A 19325-nucleotide genomic window follows, 5' to 3' on the forward strand; every position below is an offset into this window, starting at 1 on the left:
ATATTTGTGTTCCAAGGAGCATTTCTCATATTGGTTAAGGAGTCATACAGTTGGCCTTGTGTTTTACACGGGTATAAGTTCCTCTGTAGAGTGGACCATGTTCTGTTGATTCTCCAATGATGCCAAGTTGTTTTGCAAATCTGTGCGAGTGTAAGTCTAATAACACTGTTCATTTGACGCTAACTGTAAAATCTGAGCCATTATCTTTGTCAATGTGCAGGAGTCTTCATCACATTAGCTGTGATCGTGTTTCACAGTGCTTATTTGTCGCACCATGAATATGTGTATCTGTCACATTGTGCGTGCTCATCACGTTCTGTTCGAAAGGTGGGAGGTGTATTCTGTGGAGCTTTCCCACTGGCATGAACCGATTGGCCTGTATGATGTATTTTTGTAATGTAAAAATGATTTGTGTATGACTGCTTATCACATTGTGAATTAATCTTAATGATAAGAGTTTCTATTTGTGATAGTGTGAACATGTTTATTTCTGTGTGCCTGCAAAATAACAGTCAGTAGGCATTTATCTCAATGTGACTATTGAGGTTTAGGGTAGTGTGACTGTTTAGATTGTAGTATAAACATTATATTTCAAGATAATGAGTGTATTTAGTTTAGGGCAGTAAGTATGTTTAAGACGGGGTGAATTCAATTGACATGATCACTGAGTAATTACCAATCTTCCAACATAGATTCAGTGCCTTTGTATATGTTGAAGTATGAATACAGTTAACTCAGTGTGGCACTGAGACAGGGGACCAGCTATGATTTTATTCCATGGTGCACAGATACCAGGGACCGAATGACGAAATCTTGCGTTTTCAAGAGAGTCACGTTAATAATGTCTAATTGTCATATTATGGAAAACAGAACAACAAAATTCTTACACACAGTAGCATAACAGGACTGTAAAAACAGTACTCATTATCATTATAAACAATAAAAAAAATTAGTGCAAAACGCCCCAAATCCTTAATGCAACCAAGAGAGTTCAAAGTTCAGTTAAGTTAGTGTTTGTAGTGTTCAAAAACCTGTTGGTTGTAAGGAAAACGTTTTTCTTGAACCTAGAAGCCACGGTTTTCAGCTCCAATACCTTCTCCCTGAAGGTAAGAGTAAAATGAGAACATGGCCAGGGTGGTGTGGACCCTTGATGATGCTGGCTGCCTTTTTAAGGCGGGGGGGGGGGGGGGGGGGGGGGGGGGGGGGGGGGGGGGGGGCGGGGGGGGGGAATTACAGATCATTAATGATTTAAGAGTCACGCATCTGGTTGAGCTGTATAATCACTGATTCAACATGTACACTGTTTTGAGGAGTTTTTACAATCGCAGAGTTATTAAACAATATGTTGGAAAATCTAATTTAATGCGAGGTACACTGCATGGAATGGTTCTGTACAATACAAAATGATTGAACAAAGGCTCTATTATGGTCTGCACAGTTGTGTACTATGGATAAAATGTTGGTAAGATGTTTGCCTATAGGGCCTGTCCCACTTGGGCGTCATTTGCGTGTCATTTATGCGACATCACTTACACGTCACGATGCACGACGCGCGCATGGCGTGCATTAAGGGCACATGGTGTGTGGTGGCGTAGGCAGTGACACACGGTAGCATGTGGCGCCCCAGGATTTTGGGATTCTCAAAATCCTCGCTCGCCACCTGCGTGACGAGCAAATGACGCCCAAATGGGACGGGCTCTTGAGTTTTTATCTGTACAATTATGAATTTTGGGAAATAAAAATAAGATTGCAAGTCACTTACTGTTAATATTATTGATCCCACTAGGAGCATGACATTGAAACCCCTTATGGGATGTTGCATGTTGTTATCCGTGGTGCACCAAAAGGAAACCGCCCAGCAATCTTGACCTACCACGATGTTGGAATGAACCGTGAGTACCATTTATCATACAAGAAACACATGTGGCTCTAATTGTTAGTGACATCGATTTTTTTACACACACAATGGCAATGAATGGCCAATTATGTGACCTAAAATTGTTCCTTGTATCAAGAGTTAGTGGAAAGCTGGTTAACTCAATTGAATTCAACTTAATTACAATGAGCAGGGAAAAGTTTTACTTTCAAAAATGTATACAATTTGGGGTTAGGAGGTGGAGTAACTGAATAGGAAAAGATTTGGTATATTGGAATTCTGTATAATAGGAAGAGATTGATCAATTTAAATTCTTTACAATGGCATGGATAAAAAAGTATTTATTTTTTTGAATTCTATATAAAAAGTTAAATAAGAGGAAGTTGGTTCTTCTGGTGTATCATGCAGATTGACTTGGAAATATTCTCATCCTTTGGCATTGTACATAATTCAGGATCGTATGTGAAGGAACTTGGTCCAGATCTCTGCTGCTCCTTGGTGTGCAAACTCATGGGAACGTTAGATTCACTGTATGGTAAAAGACCAAGCAATTTCTAGTTTGCTTTGTGCTTTCATGATGCCTTCGTAATGGATTTGGCGACAAATCAGTCTCTATCAAATAGTCTGCAACATACTAGGTCTGAAGTGAAAACAATCTATCATGGAGAACTTTGGACATCTTTTCCCCTCTCAATCATTATGCCCTTACAGTCTCAAATTGCCTATATTTTGCATCTTGAAATTAAAATTTAAAGAATAAATCTGTATTTAATTTTCATTTGAATTCAATAGTGTAAATTGATAGGTTGATGTGCTGAGGGTCATTGTTCTGTTGGAAGGTGAACCTCCGCCCCAGTCTGAGGTCTATAATGCTCTGGAGCAGGTTTTCATCAAGGATCTCTCTGTACTTTGCTCTGTTTATCTTTCCCTCGATCCTGACTAGTCTCCCTGTTCCTGCTGCTGAAAAACATCCCCACAGCATGATGGTGCCACCACCATGCTTCATCGTAGGTATGGTGAGGTGATGAGCGGTGCCTGGTTTCCTCAGGATGTGATGCTTGGCATTCAGGCCGAAGAGTTCAATCTTGGTTTCATCAGACCAGAGAATCTTGTTTCTCATGCCTTTTGTCAAACTCCAAGCGAGCTGTCATGTACCTTTTGCTGAGGAGTGGCTTTCGTCTAGCCAGTCTCCAATAAAGGCCTGGTTGGTGGAGTGCTGCAGATATAGTTATCCTTCTAGAAGGTTCTCCCATCGCCACAGAGGATCTCTGGAGCTCTGTCAGAGTGATCATCGGGTTCTTGGTCACCTTCCTGACCAAGGCCCTTCTCCCCCGATTGCTCAGTTTGGCCAGGCAGTCAGCTCGATGAAGAGTCCTGATGGTTCCAAAGTTCTACTATTTAATAATGATGGAGTCCACTGTGCTCTTCGAGACTTGCAATGCTGCAGAAATTGTTTTATACCCTTCCCCAGATCTGTGTCTCAACACAATCCTGTCTCGGAGGTCTACGGACAATTTTGTTTTCGCTTTTTCATTCTGGGGTATTGTGTGTAGATTGATGATAAAAAAATGAAATTAATGCATTTTAAAATAAGGCTGTAACGTAACAAAATGTGGAAAAATGAAGGGGTCTGAATACTTTCTGAATGCACTGTACATCTGTCATAATCACAGACTTTGGCTCATCCATCCTGAGCCAACATTTCTCAAGCAGTAGATACTTAAGATGTGGTTGCCATGGATCGTGATGGTTTCTATGAATTCCGAGATACTGCAGCTTCAACACACTGTCTGCCGTGCCTTACTTAAAATGATTGATTTAGCTGATTTAATAAATGTAATTCACTCTGTCACTGCTAGATTAACATCATCAAAGTCCATATTCCATGGATTCTGCACTCAGAGGGCATTGATCCAAATGCACACCATACTTTGAGCTGGCCCCACAGACCTATTTTCCCCCAGTTACCACTATTTTTGATTCACCTAATTTTTTGAAGTAACCACTAATTAACCAAGCACTTAACCAGATGTTGAGCTAATGGAAACCTATCTTTGGGAACCTACCAGTCATCATCCATAAATCATTCCTCTTTGCTTTCCGGCACAGAGTCAATGTTGGATCCACTGGGCATTTGTTTTAATGACCAGAATACCATTTTAGATTTTGTACAATGCCATGCTGCAACACGTGCAGACCATCATTGACACTCAGCATTACATAGCCAGATATGGCTTTTCCTTAACAAATCCACGTTGACTGTCCATGATTTACTCTGTGTTTTTCTAAATGAAGGTTTATATTGTCCATTATAATCATTTGCCCACAGCCAAAGTTGTACTAATTGCCTCGAAGAAGGGTTTCGACCAGAAATATTGCCTATTTCCTTCGCTCCATAGATGCTGCCTCACCCACTGAGTTTCTCCAGCATTTTTGTCTACCTTCGATTTTCCAGCATCTGCAGTTCCTCCTTAAACTAATTGCCATGTATGTGTTTGGTTTGCCCATGCCTCCTTCTTTAAACAAGAGGACATTGTTAGCATTTCTTCAATCCTCTGCCATTGCTCCTGTTGCAAGGAAGGATTGGAAAATCATGGTCAGAGCCTGTGTTTGTTTGAGCAGCTTGAGATATATTTCTTCTTGGCTTGGCTGTTCAAAGATACATTTCATGTTCGAAGGAAGAACACTTGACCCAAAATGTTAACTGGTTTCTTTTTCCACAGATGCTACTTAACTGGCTGTTCTTCCAATACATTTCTGCTTTGGTGACCAAACAGTGCTGTAGCAAAACCTTCCTGCTGTTACTTGCTAAGTCTTGACTAAGCTTGACACATGTTATCCCAGTCATTTCAGTCATACAGATCCTTCATAATTCAGTAGCATGAATTGCAAAGGGGCACACATCTTCCTGGCAGGAGCGAGCAGTTCCAAAGGGAGCCACCACACTTCAAAATAATGTCTGAGACACAAATGGCTCATTGGAAGTCCAGAATGTGTCACCCTCTAATGCTGAACTCCACATGGAGCACTGCCTCTGAACATACACCAAATCTGACCCCAGCAATGAATTGAGACCCCAATTATTCCCACCCTGCAGAGGGGTAATTTAAGCATCGGCAACAATGGACTGCTTTATCCAGTACGATGTAACATTGTCATCTACTCTGAAATGTAATCCCAATTCATAGCAGTCAATGAAAATGATGCCAGGACCAGAATACAGTGCATTCCGTAATGTGTGATTGATGCAAGCAAACAAGGGCAAAGGTCTACCTTTATGTCTATACTAGACCAAGTGCAGTCTGCTCCCCCAACGCAGCCGTTCCCTACCCATAGCCCCCAAGGGAGACGTGATCCTCCAACTCAAGCGGCTCAGGAATCAGCAGTGCGGCTGTTTTTAAATGGCGTCTTTGAGGCAAGATGTGGGCGCCAGCAGCCGTTATGGTCGCTGGCCAGTAGGAGGCGACAAAATGAGTGAGGGGGGGGGGGGGGGGGGGGAGGTTTTTATTAAAAATGTGTACATAAACACCACGGAATTTAATGAGGCATGGATACTTGGAATGAAAAGTGAAATCTCTACCAAAATGGAAAAAAAACCCGGCGTTTCTGGGTCTGACGTTGGCGTAGCAACGAATCAAAGGCTGGCAGACACAAGTCAGAAACACATGCAGACAGCCAGCCACAGAGCCACAGAGTTTTAATATTATATAGATATATAGATATAGATAGATATAGATATAGATTGAGTAGGATCGGTAAGTCCAACAGAGAGTTTGCAGTGAGTATGGTTTCAAGTGTACAGGTCATCCTGTGGAGCATCACATCCCCAGCCAACTGGAAAATGAATTCCCTCCATTCCCGGACTGGATGATTCTTTGCTTAGTATGAATCTGACCTCTGACTAGCAATTATGACCACTGATACCTTTGAACGAATAAACAAACCTTTTTTATAAAAAGATAAGGAAATAAATATATTTTGTCCTTACGGTTGCTCCAGCAGTGTCCTGCAGATTAATGTTTCATTCCTGAAGACTCCCAAGACATTTTTTTTAAGTTTGTAAGCCTAAATACTGTAAATAACCCGCAAAATATGTAAATGGACGTCCTCTGCAGCATTTATTTCTTGGTATTTTGGAAGTGAAAGGTTAAAGCTGCCATAGTCACATGTTGTGGCATATTAAGCCAATCATGAAAGCAATTACCGTATCAGAAAAGGTCAGTTGGTAGAGAATGAGTGTTTAATGGTCACTTTGTCCACATACTGTTAATCCTTGTGTAGTCGTTTATGCGCAGGTGTTACCTTGGAGACAGACCTTCATTACACTAATTATCATTGTAATATTTCGAGTTCCAGTGTTGAGCCGATACTGAAACTGTGGCGACTGCACAAACGCATAGTTTACAAATAATTACAGCCCAGCAACATATTAATTGATGCTTTATGTGTGTCTCCTCCCCAAAACCAGACACTTGCCCAGTCGATCACAAACTCGAGGTCTATTCCAGGATGCAGGTTGAAATAGGGTTGAGATTTTTAATTTGCCATTTCGATATAGGAATTTACAATAGAACAGGGTTGAGGTGCCATGCATAAAGCGTATATGACATGCTGATATAAGATTTTAACATATTATAGATAAAATGTTTCCAATGATTATATCAATACAACTGTGGCCTTTTGTATATTCCTGACCTTAAACAAAACTGAGAATGTAGCTTTTAAGCGCCGTACATCAAAAGTGTCACACCCCAGGATGGCGCACCTCAAAGGATCACATGCCTACTGGTTAAATATCACTCTGGTTTCAATCGTCCATTTATCTAACTGATTAAATGTTAAGGAACCAAAGGAGCAGCAAAGCATTAGTAACCATCAAACAGCTCAGCAATCTAACCCATCAATATTTTTCTTTTTTCCAAAGCGCTATTCAGCAAGTATCACTACTACTACAAACCATCTTGTGAAATTGTTCAATTAATATCTTCATTTTATTTCTAACTATCATTTTATTTCTAACTAACCAACTAACCACTTAGTCTAGTCTGTTCATAAAATTGGTTCTTTAATCTTAAAGAATCCTGAAAGAGGTACATTGCCCAGTCAGGTATCTGATGCATGAGTTGTACTGGGGGTAAGGGATATACAGTGTTAGAACTGAAATTTCCATCCTGCCTGTGTAATTTCTGCTAAAATTCCCATATTATACAACAGGGAATTGCAAAGCCGAAGGCAGAAAGGTTGTGCGTCCTGTTTGACAAATTGCAAATGCCTGTGCTTGAGAGTTGTAGTTCTAACCCATCTGTTGTGAGGCTCCATCATGACTGTAAGCAATTGTGACTACAGAAGGGGAAAAATCCATGGGCCACAAATGGAAGGAAAATATAAATTAATTTTACTATTTAAGCTTTTGAATAAAAATCAGAAATATTAATGTTATTTGAGATGAAATATTCTATGGGAGGTGTTAACTGATTGCACTAGCTCTGGGAGCTTTTATGATATACTTGATGCGGGCTCTGGGGTCAATTGTTTAGCCAGTTATCCAATGATTATGAATTATCTGGACAGGTGCAAATTCTGATCATTCAGATCTCAAAATTATGAAGTGGCAGATCACCAGCGGTGTCAAAGAGAGACAGATCTTTGGTGAAGAAACTATATGAGTGTGAAAAATACTCATTATACTTATGTTAATCACTGTATTCCATCCTACTCATCCATTGCCTCTAAACTATCAGACTGATTCATTAATATCTGTTCCCGGATGAGCAGAGATATCTTACAAGCAAACAGTAGGAAGAGGGAAACACAAAGTACTCAAGCAACTCGGTGGATCAGGCAACATCTGTGAAGAGAATAGGTAGATGATAATTTGGTGGGGGTTTGGGGGAAGCTGGAAAAGAGAGGCGAGGGTGGGGTGTGGCCTGGCAAGCAGTAGGAGGATACAAGTGAGTTTGTTTCAAATTTGCTGACAAGGGAGGTGCTATTGTAGTCTGGCAGGGAGATCTCTACTGTGCTGAGGCTAGGCATCATAGACATAGAAAATAGGTGCAGGAGTGGGCCATTCGGCCCTTCGAGCCTGCACCACCATTCAATATGATCATGGCTGATTATCCAACTCAGTATCCTGTACCTGCCTTCTCTCCATACCCCCTGATCCCTTTAGCCACAAGGGCCACATCTAACTCCCTCTTAAATATTGCCAATGAACTGGCCTCAACTACCTTCTGTGGCAGAGAATTCAAGTTTTTGGACATCAGTTTTTGGACGCCTCGTATCTACAGTTCAACATGACCTCATAGACATGTACCAATCCACCATCTCCCAAACATTTCTGACACATTGGCTCCCTGCTCTGCCCGTTTCAAACTCCTTCCCAAAATGCACAAGCAAAACTACCTTGGCAGACCCATTGCTTATGCCTGCTTGTACCCTGCCAAACCCATTCAAATATCATGATTCTATTTTGTCCACCCTTGTCCAGTCCCTTCCAACCTACATCTGCAACACCCCACACCACTTCAATAACTTTTGATTCCTAGTATTTAATTCCTAGTACTCAATTCTACAGTAGAGTCAAACTATGACCTTGCCAAGGTTATCATCAGACTTTGGGTTCTCGATGAACTGCGAGCAATGGTGACAGGAATCTGCTGGTAGCATTCGAAAGTTTGGTGATAAAAGTCATGCATCTGAGGCATCATTCATCTGGGCTGGGGTCCCTTTAATGCAAGGGGCTGAGGAATAGTAAATGGATTTGAGATTGGATAAATGTAAGCAGTCGTGTTTGGAACTGGAACAAAGAACTTTTGTATGCACAGATATTTATGTACATTTTCAAACATTCACTTGAAGCATCCTATCAGTGCGGGACTGTTTATGGACAACTAAATTTCAACTCGAGGGAGGTGCTTCCTCATGCACTCTGTTCTGAGTTAATTGCTGGGCTGGCTCCAACTGGCCACAAATAGGCCAAATGAAGAAGTTAAATCATTGTCACTGGCCAACAGGTTCTGACCTACTGTTGGAACGATTGTGGCCAAGTATATCCCTGTCCTTTTAAATCTGTTCTAGCAGTCAGAACACATTGCTTGAATCTGCTTTGGTGCAGAAGGTTATTAAGATGCAGAACACGGGCAGCTGCTGCTGTTTGTGACTGGCTGCTGCCGTGAGGAATTTAACATTGCAAGATTATGGAAATGGGGTTGTTGGGCTGAGGGGAGCTGAGCCAGTCCTTTCAAGTTGTCAGTAATTGATAATTTCTACAGATAATGGGTTTTGTGTTTAATTTTTAATGGTGCTGTAATGTTATTTGTGGTGCAGTGTGGGTCACCTTGAGAACTCTGCAGATGAAACCCGAAGATCATGAGTGCAGTACTCAGTCACAGTCATGAATACAAAGCTCAAGTGCTGATGCAATTCTCTAAAATCGATCAGCTGGTTGTACATTGGGTTCAATTTTTTAAAAAGGGAGACAAGTCTAATGTCTGCAGACAGACATATTTTTGGTATGGACAGCTTTAGTGCCCACTAAGGATGCAAACAAAATATTGACACAAGCCTTATGCTGCTAATGGGATATTCTTTATACTGGTATAGACTCATCTGCAGACTGCAAATAGACTAGGAACAGTATGTTTACTGTTGTGGACAGGGACCACCTGCAGAGACAGAGTAGGTTGTGCATACTGGAACAGTTCCATATTTTGTACTGTACAAATAAGCAGAGCTTGTACACCAGTACAGACGATCTGCACTATTTAATGTGGTGAGTGACTGATAAGTGGCTGTGCCACATTTCAGTATCCAAGGACACACACAGTCCTGATCAAAGCATAGTGATGGGTGACTGACTCCATTTACTCATACAGACTCCAGCTTTATGCAGCTTTGTCACGTGGCTTATCTGAACACATTCTGTTGTCGTTCTTTAACTATTTAGCAACCCACATAAGCTTTGTTTTATTTTACCGAAGATTTACACAGTGTCCTCCAATTGACCTCCAGCACCCGATCAAATGGCTCAGTGAATGTGAAAGGGCTTTCCACACAAGGGGCAGGGGTGAATATAGAAACAGAGAATTGAGGCTCCATCCTGTCCTCATCACCAGGACATCTTCCAGCTGCAATCATTTGTGAAGAGGAGCTCTGGATATAAAACTTCAGGAGGGAGTCATTTGTTCTTGGATTCAAGAACTAAATATGTTTAAGAAAGCCAGCCAGTGATTGTTCTCACCTCCCCAATTTCAGCTTCAGTTCAATGGCTCATACTTTTCCATGCCTTTTCTACAGGTAACCTCAATCAAATTTATCTCCCCATATTATTTACATCAACGTGAGTTGCATTTTGGAATGTAAGCACTAATACTTATGCTTTACTATTTAGATCATTAATAAAAAGGAGAGGTAGAAAGGGATTTGGGGTTTGTCAGACTAATCAAGCTATTACTTTACAGTTGGTGAAATCACTCACACAAATCAAATCTCATTGATGCACCTTGATGCAATTCACAAGGGCGTTTACCATTAAACTCACTACTCTTTCACATATTATCTCACCCTACTCCTTTGTGGCATCTGTCCAAATCCCCATACTATCACAGAGAAACTTCACCCGTTAGAAGATCTTGATCACACAGTGAATATAGTGTGTCAAGACTGTTCAGGGGGGGTTGTGTGATCTGCAGAGGAATTGATGACAATGGCAAGAGCAATGGTTTCAACCGCCCAAATGCATAGCTGTTCTTCTATGAGGATGACAGACAAGCTGGGCTTTCCAGATAATGAAGCAGTCTGTATTAATGCATTGAAAAACCTAAGCAACAATTAGACTTGGGCTAATATGGTAAGTACTATACACACCATACCGTTGTAATAAGGTTAAACATTTTGATTTAGTGTTCAATTGCAATCTTATTCCTAATTAACACAGGATCTCAGAATCAAAACAAATTTAATTAGATCCACCAGTCCATTGATGCAATGTAGTGACAAAACAGGCAAGGGGGTGATTCATCTGAGTTTTCAAAGTCTTCTATCATCTACACAACCCAAATGAGTGGTGTGGTGGAACACCCCACATATGCATCTCTGACAACACTCGAGAAGTTTGACCCTCAAGGGCAATTAGGAGTGATCAATAAATGCCGCTCTTGTATGCCCAAATCCAGACAAATGAATATATTTTTAAAAATCCAGGGCTAAGCAATGTCTTTGATTAGTACCCCATCTGCGTCATTAGTTGCAATCACTTGCATAATGTGATTACAGATTGTATCAGGCACAGAGTGCACTGAGGTATCCCATTAAAGGTTTCTTCAACTGCCCCTACAAACATGGGATATAACAATCGAAAAGGACAAGAGCAGAAAGCACATAGGAAAAACACCACCTCTACACCTTATCCTCCAATTCATGCACCTTCCTGACCAGAGCATATTATGCCATCCCTTATTATCTCTAGGGCAAAATCCTGCAATTCTTTATCTGGGAATATATTCCACAGATGTTTGCAAAAGTGCAAAAATGTGGCACGGCGCTATCATCTGAGGAATGAGCATCAAATACTTTCCTTGCTCTTGATACCACATCCCATGGATAGCAGAGTTAAAAATTAAGAACCTGGGGCCCTTAAGGACTTACAAGAGATGTTAACACAAAACTGGGTATTGCCATTAAACCAGGTGATGATCTTTCTGAAGGGTATTGGTTTATTATTGTCACCTGTACTGAGATTCAGTGAAAAGATTTTCTTTGCCTGCTATCCAGTCAAATCAAATTCTATCATACATGAGGATAATCAAGCCATATACAAGTACAACAGGTAGTACAAAGAGAAAAATAACAGTGCAAAAAATAATGTACAGTCTGATAATAGCAGGGAACAAGCTATTCCTGAATCCGGTGTATGTTCTTTCAAGCATTTGTATCTTCCGACAAATGGGAGAGGGGAGAAGAGGGAATGACCATAGTAAAAACAAAGGTCTTTGTTATGTTGAGGAGCACAAGAAACTGCGCATGCTGGAATATTTGATTTTCAACAAATTGCTGATTGTACTGGTATCTGGATCCTTGTCCAATATTCCCTTGGTACACTAAACCAACTGCGGGCATGTTGCCACTCTCATTCATAGGATCCTCTCTAGAACTGGAGTCGTAAAGCTACTGCTAGATTTAATGGAGTACTTATTTTCCTTTATTTTCCAGATAAACTCTGCTTCAACACATTCTTCAACTTTGAGGACATGCAGGAGATTACTAAACACTTTGTTGTGTGCCATGTGGATGCTCCTGGTCAGCAGACAAATGCCTCCCAATTCCCTGCAGGGTGAGTCCCACTGACATTTGTATCAAATCTTTAATTTGAGGTTTAATACTCACAGTCTGGTCATAGTTCCCTCTCCATATTTTATATCATTCAACCCAATTGGATTCATTCTACCCAGTGACCACCCCATTGTCTATCAATGACTATATAAACCATTTGATCTCTTTGATTATGATATTGGCCTGTAACCAACTCGTCAGAATTCTGTTTTATTCATTATTTCATAGGTTTATTGGCCATTCTTTATTATCCTTGAGCAGGTGTTTTTGGCTGCCATTGTGATCTGTTGGCCAGCTCTTCTCTCCTTCTGAACCTGCTGAGGTTTGTAGTCGGCAGGGCAGCACTCTGCATGTCGCCAACTTGGACAATTTTACATTTTAATCAAGCCAATTAATCTACAAACCATAACATCTTTGGACTGTGGGAGGAAACCGGAGATCTCGGAGAAAACTCACGGGGAGAACGTATAAACTCCATACAGACAGCACCTGTAGTCGGGATCGAACCCGGGTCTATGGCGCTGCATTTTGCTGTAAGGCAGCAACTCTACCGCTGTGCCACCATGACCGCTCTCATGCCTTCATAGTCCCCTTTGTTCAGCTGCATCACTGACACTTCCTATTTCTCCTTCTCAAATTGCAGATTAAAACTAATCATATTATGATCACTACCTCCAAGCGGTTCCTTTACCTCGAGCTCTCTTATAAAATCTGGTTCATTGGACAACACTAAATCCAGAATTGCCTTTTCTCTGGTCGGCTCCATTACAAGCTGCTCTAAGAATCCATGTCGGAGGCATTCTACAAACTCTCTTTTTAGGGGTCCTGAACTGATCTGATTTTCCCAGTCTACCTGCATATTGAAATCCCCCATCACCACAGTGGCATTACCTTTGTTACATGCCAGTTTTAACTCCTGCTGCAACTTACACCCTACATCCGGGCTACTAATTGGGGGTCTGTAGATAACACCAATTAGTGTCTTCTTGCCTATACAATTCCTCAACTCAATCCACAGTGATTCTACCTCATCAGTCCCTATGTCTTCCCTCGCAAGGGACTGAATTCCATCCCTCACCACCCCTCCTCCGCCCACCTGCCTGTCCTTTCTATAGGATGTATAACCCTGAATATTAAGTTCCCAGGCCCGATCCTCCTGCAGCCACATCTAAATAATCCCCACAATGTCATATCTACCAACCTCTAACTGAGCCTCAAGCTAATCTACTTTACTTATTATACTTCGTGCATTCATATACAATATTTTTAATTCCTTACGCATCCCACCTTTCACATCGATCCCTATTACACTTGGCCATACTCTCCTATCCCTTTGTGAGCTTTTTTTCCCGTTAATTCTGGGGTCATTAACTATCCCTATACTCTCCCTTTAACTCCGTCCTTGACTATCCCATTTGACACATTGAATGCATTTCCTTTTATGGAGCATCTTCCCTGACCCATTCAAAATCTCTCAAAACACAGTTTTCTGTACAGTAAGTTTCAAATGACCAATTCATCTATTTTAATGATGTTGATTGAGGGATACATATTGGCCAGGACACTGGAGGTAACTTGCCTGCTCTTTTTCAAAGTAGGTTGATAAGATTTTCTTACATCCACTTCAAAAGTCAAATAAGGTATCTGTTTGGCATCTCATCCAAAATAAGCATCTGTAACAACTCACTCAAATTTTAACCCACAACCTTTTTAATGTGGAGCTACCAACCGAACTGCACTGACACAGCAAAATGATACCTCCCTCCAACACCACTTTGTCATGTTTTTGAGTCCCAGTACTTGTAATTTTTGTGATATATCAATGTTCATTGTTGTTTCCAGCAGTTGTTTTTCCCCCCCCGTCTGTACCAATTGATTTTATGCACTGTATTCATCCTTCAGATACCAGTTCCCAACCATGGATCAACTAGCTGCCATGTTGCCAAGTGTAGTTCAACATTTTGGGTGAGTCATCTTATAAGTTGCTAAGCACCCGTCTCAAATAAAATTATGTTGTTCTGAATGTAGTATATTGAATAAATATAATTTGTTGCTAAGCACCTAATATCTGTAATGACTAGCATTTGCTAAGCACCCATAACACTAATAAATGAGTTGTAAATAGAGAGTGGAAAGACTGGGACTTTTCCCCCTGAAGCGAAGGATTATTCGGGATGACTTTAAAGATGTTGATAAGATTCTGAGGGGCACAGACAAGGTGGATGGTAACAGTCCTTTCCCCAGGGTAGGGGAGTCATAAACTAGAGGGCATAGGTTTAAGTTGAGAGGGGAAAGATTTAAAGTGTACCTGAGAGTCAATTTCTTCTTGCAGTGGTAGGTATATGAAATGAGCTGCCAGAGAAGTGCTCGAGGGTGGTACAATTACAATGGTTAGAAGACATGTGATAGATACACGGATTGGAGAGGTTTAGAAAGATATGGCCGAATGCAGGAAAATGTGATTAGCGCTGATAGACACCTTGGTTGACATCAAATATACTAGAGCTCCTCTAGTAACTTTGGTTGACATGGACAAGTTGAGCCAAAGGGCCTCTTTCTATGCTGCTTAACTCTTAAGACTCCGAGAAATGAAATAAAAATATATCCTAAGTTTTGAACACTAATGACTTAATATTATGGAATATGTGCTCTGAACCCCATTTCTGAAGTTCCGCGTTGAGAATATTAATAGACCAAATTTTGGAAGCAGACTATCGTGCATGCTTTATTTGTTAAGCATATCTTTAATACTTATAAAAAGCCACTATCTTTTTCTTTAGCTGTTGCTCTGGTCCTTCAGGTATCCCACAATACTGTGGATTTACGAGTATTGTGAGATTTCTGAAGGATCAGAGCAACATGGTGGCCTCGTGATACTTCAGGCATAGCTATATTGCATGGAAACAGGTACTTCCCACCTTGTACATCCCAAGGTGGCATACTGGGCAAGACCCATTTGCTGCATATGGCCCACTAAACCCTTTTTATTCATAAATGATTCCAAATGTCTTTTAAAAGTTGTAATTGTTTCTTCTACTATAGTTTCCGCTGGCAGATCGTTCCAAACACAAGTGAAAATGTTGCCATTGCAGTTCTTTCTAAATCTCTCCCCTCTCTCCTTAAACCTAAGAATTCTAGTTTTAGAATTCTCTACCCTGGGGGAAAAAGACTTGAGTGTTCACTTAATCCATGCATCTCATGATCTTGTACACATCAATAAGGTCACCCCTCAGCCTCCCATGCTCCAAAGAAAAAAGGCTCAGACTATCCAACCTCTACATATAACTCATGTCCAAAAGTCCAGATAACATCCTGGTGACACTTTTCTGTACCTTTTCCAACTTAATGACATTCTTCCCGTTGCTCGGCAACAGGAACTGGACATAGTACTCCGTGTAGTACACAAGGGGAGTGTCACCATTGACTTGTACAACTGCATCATGATGTTCCAGCTGTTGTTCTCAATATACTTCCCAATGAAGGCGGGCACACCAAAGGCTTTCATCTCACTGTCACCAGACTCGCCATTTTCAAGGAGCCATGTATCTGCACTCCCAGATTTCTTTGTTCTTTGTCTTTGTCCACAATACTAATTTAGTGTAATCTGCAAATTTATTAACTATTTTAAGTACATTGTCATCCAAATCATTAATGTAGAAAACAAACTACGGTGGACCCAGCATTGACCTCTGTAGGGCTCCACTGGTCACAGGCCTCCAATTAGATAACCAATCCTTCGCAACGACCATTTGACTCCTTCCTCCACGTCAATTTTGAATCAAATTGGCTAACTCACCTAGGATTCCATGCATTCTTGTCTTCCAGGCTAGATTACCACATGTGACTTCATCAAAGGCATAGCTAAAGTCCATATAAATAATTTGCACCACATTGGTCACCTTGAAAAAAACTCAATCAGATTTGTGAGACACGGTTTTCCATGTATAAAGCCGTGCTGACTATCCTTAATCAGTCTGGGCCTATACAAATGCTGATGGATTTTGTCAGTAAGAATCCTTTCCAATATCCTTTCCACCACTGCCATCAGGCTCATCCTGTAGTTGCCTGGCATGTCCTAGCTGCCCTTCTTAAATAATCGTACAATGCTCTCCACCCTTCAGTTTTCTGGAAGTTGACCTGTGGCTAAAGATAAATCAAATATCTCTGCAGGACTCTGCAATTTCCTCCCTTGTTTCTCACAAGGTCTGAGAATACACTTGGTCAGGCCCAGTGGATTTATCCACTTTAATGTGCTTTAGAACTGCCAAACCTTCTCTTTGGTAATTCATATCGAATCTAAGATATTACAACTCCAAAGAAAGTTCCAATGAATAATTGTATTTGTTTCTCCTTATCCTTCTTCCAGGTTTAAGAGTATTGTTGGAATCGGAGTGGGAGCTGGAGCTTATGTCCTTGCCAAGTTTGCAGTGAGTCTCTTAGCATTGTGCTACTGCCATGCAATGTGATATCAGTAGATTTGTAAAATTTACTTAAATTTATTGTATTGTATTGTATTGTATATTGTATATCTTTATTGTCATTTCCTGAGTATTCACATACCCAGAGGAAACAAAAAAAAAACGTGATATCAGTGTGCATTAAAAATAAATTGTAAAAAAATTTCCAAATGTAAACTCTACTAAACATTGCGTTCCGATCAGTGGCTCTGCGCATATTTGTGCGCGATACTTTGGCACAAACTCATGTGATATTTGAACTCTGAACCCCCACTATTAGCCTCCCTTCTACCAACTGCCCTCAGCACTTTCCACAAACGAGTGGTATTGTGGCCAGTTAAAGATCTTTTATTGCTGTCCATTGTGGAACTTGCACAGGTACTTGACTGGACAGTGCATTTGGTATAGCGGATTACAGGGAATGGTTAGAGAGAGGGTGCGTAGAGAGTGAATAGATCCCAATTCTTATTTCACTTTGTATTTAAAAAGTGTTTGAACTGTTACTAAAATTTAGAGTTTTTACTTCCTCATTTGCTTTTGGTGAGAATTCTTCAGTCATTTTGACTGTTCACTGCGTGACATTGTTGTGACACTGCGTTTGCTGAATGCTGCATGTCCATATAGGAAAGCAAGTCAGATTGCCTCAATAGCTGATAAATCCTTTTGGCAGTAAGCTTTGGGCCTGGAAGCAAGTCTTGCCACTTCACAGATGACAGGAAAATTTAAATGCAGGAGTTTATGGAGCAGGAAATGTTACTCAGTTTATCCAAATTATGGCTTAATGTTCCGATGAAGTTTTATCTACTTCATTTAAATCAAACTGCGTTATCTCTCATACACTGACAGATGTGTTGATATTTTCCAGCACACATCATTTACGTTTTGTATCTTGAATATGGGACCTACTCTCTTTGACTTGCTTTACTGGACACCAGTAACAGATGGTTTTGAGTATAATTTCTGTCTTTTAAAATTGATTTACCAAAGGAATTTCAGACATGCATAAACAGGTCTGTTGATAATATTAGCACTCATTACATTCTTGGTTCTTGAGTACCGAACACCCTTAAACTGTAGCAGCTCTGCAGGTATGCCTTGAATTGGCCTGTCAAGCAAGGCTTCTCATGAACTTTAATGTGTAGGAATCTCTTATGCTGTGAGCTCTCTCAGTCTAATTTCCCTCTCACTGGTTTTGTTGGACTTACTTGACTGTGTGCTCTTTCAGTTGATTTTCCCAGATATGGTGGAGGGGATGGTCCTGATCAATATCGATCCCTGTGGAAAGGGTTGGATTGACTGGGCAGCAACTAAGGTCAGTGCACATAAGTATTTAACTGCGGCAAATAATAAAACATATCATCATCTTGCTATTTTAAGCTGAAAAACAGTAGAGGGATTATGAATGTGTTTTCCAACTAAATTAAATGCTTGTAAACAAATCTCTGAGTCTAGGTTTGGAATTTCAATTAGGACTGCATTGTTTTATACATTTGGGATGTGGCCTATTGGAAATCTTAATGTGGGTCGCAGAAGACAAGCACTCCTAAAGAGGAAGCTCTGATATTCAACCAGGCACAAAAGTGCTCGGTGCAGTAATTCAGAATCAGAATCACACTTAATTCGCCAAGTATGTTTTGCAACATACGAGGAATTTCATTGGAGATCATAAAGCAAGTTGTGAACTGGGGATAGAATTTCCAGGGTTTAGAGAGAGTGTCGGTGAAGACAATGGTGTGGGTTAGGTTTGGAGAGATACACTATTGCTAGTGACAGGATTGAGGGATGTTGAATGAATTATATGGGAAGGTAAGCCTTGAGGGTAGTGAGGAGCAGGGGCTAAAGGGAAGAGTGCAGTGGCCATTCATTGAGTTTTAATCACAATGAAAAGATAAAAACAAACATCTACTTGGAGGAAGGCGGACACCTTGGACCCTCCAATATGACAGCTCCACTAAGGTCTGTTTTCACTCAGACCTGAAAATGGCCCTCCCAGTCTCAAAATTTTGGGAACCCTGAATAGGTATAGTAATTAGTACCTGGGAATAGTTTATGACCTAGACCCTATTCACGAGTTTAAATTATGACTTGTATAGCTTGAGTTTCAGTTCTATGGATAAAACGCATGGCAGCATAAAATGTAGCTATGCAGAATTTACATTGTCATTCATTTTGTTTTTGAAATATCATTTTTCTTGCTTTAAACAGGCATCATGATGATTGGCTTTTATAGATTCCCTTTATGTTTGTGAGAAGAATTAGATGGCAGTTGATGGTGTGCAAAAGAACATGGGTTGCAGGGTATAAGTGGGTGAATATGATTAATAATAATAATAATAATAAATTTTATTTATGGGCGCCTTTCGAGAGTCTCAAGGACACCTTACAAAAAATTAGCAAGTAGAGGAAAAACATGTAAGGCAAATCAAGCACAGATGAAAAGGGAGGGGGACGTGGGGCTAAGGATAGGCAGAGGTGAAGAGATGGGTCTTGAGGCGGGACTGGAAGATGGTGAGGGACACGGAATTGCGGATCAGTTGGGGAAGGGAGTTCCAGAGCCTGGGAGCTGCCCTGGAGAAAGCTCTGTCCCCAAAACTGCGGAGGTTGGACTTGTGGATGGAGAGGAGACCGGCTGATGTGGATCTGAGGGACCGTGAGGGTTGGTA

The 19325-nt window shown here is 40.8% G+C and overlaps 1 protein-coding gene across 6 annotated transcripts in view; it reads left to right on the forward strand.

Moving 5' to 3' along the window:
• ndrg4 (NDRG family member 4) overlaps positions 1 to 19325 on the forward strand; it is a 105807-nt gene that overhangs the window by 64861 nt on the left and 21621 nt on the right. For all 6 annotated transcript variants that reach the window (XM_055648664.1, XM_055648665.1, XM_055648661.1 and 3 more), the window contains 5 exons: positions 1787 to 1892; positions 12086 to 12206; positions 14108 to 14170; positions 16572 to 16632; positions 17888 to 17974. In XM_055648664.1, the coding sequence (XP_055504639.1) occupies positions 1787 to 1892; positions 12086 to 12206; positions 14108 to 14170; positions 16572 to 16632; positions 17888 to 17974 (438 nt within the window). The remainder of the gene's footprint in view (positions 1 to 1786; positions 1893 to 12085; positions 12207 to 14107; positions 14171 to 16571; positions 16633 to 17887; positions 17975 to 19325) is intronic.

Source organism: Leucoraja erinacea, chromosome 17, assembly GCF_028641065.1.
Source record: "Leucoraja erinacea ecotype New England chromosome 17, Leri_hhj_1, whole genome shotgun sequence".
NCBI classification, from domain to species: domain Eukaryota; kingdom Metazoa; phylum Chordata; class Chondrichthyes; order Rajiformes; family Rajidae; genus Leucoraja; species Leucoraja erinaceus.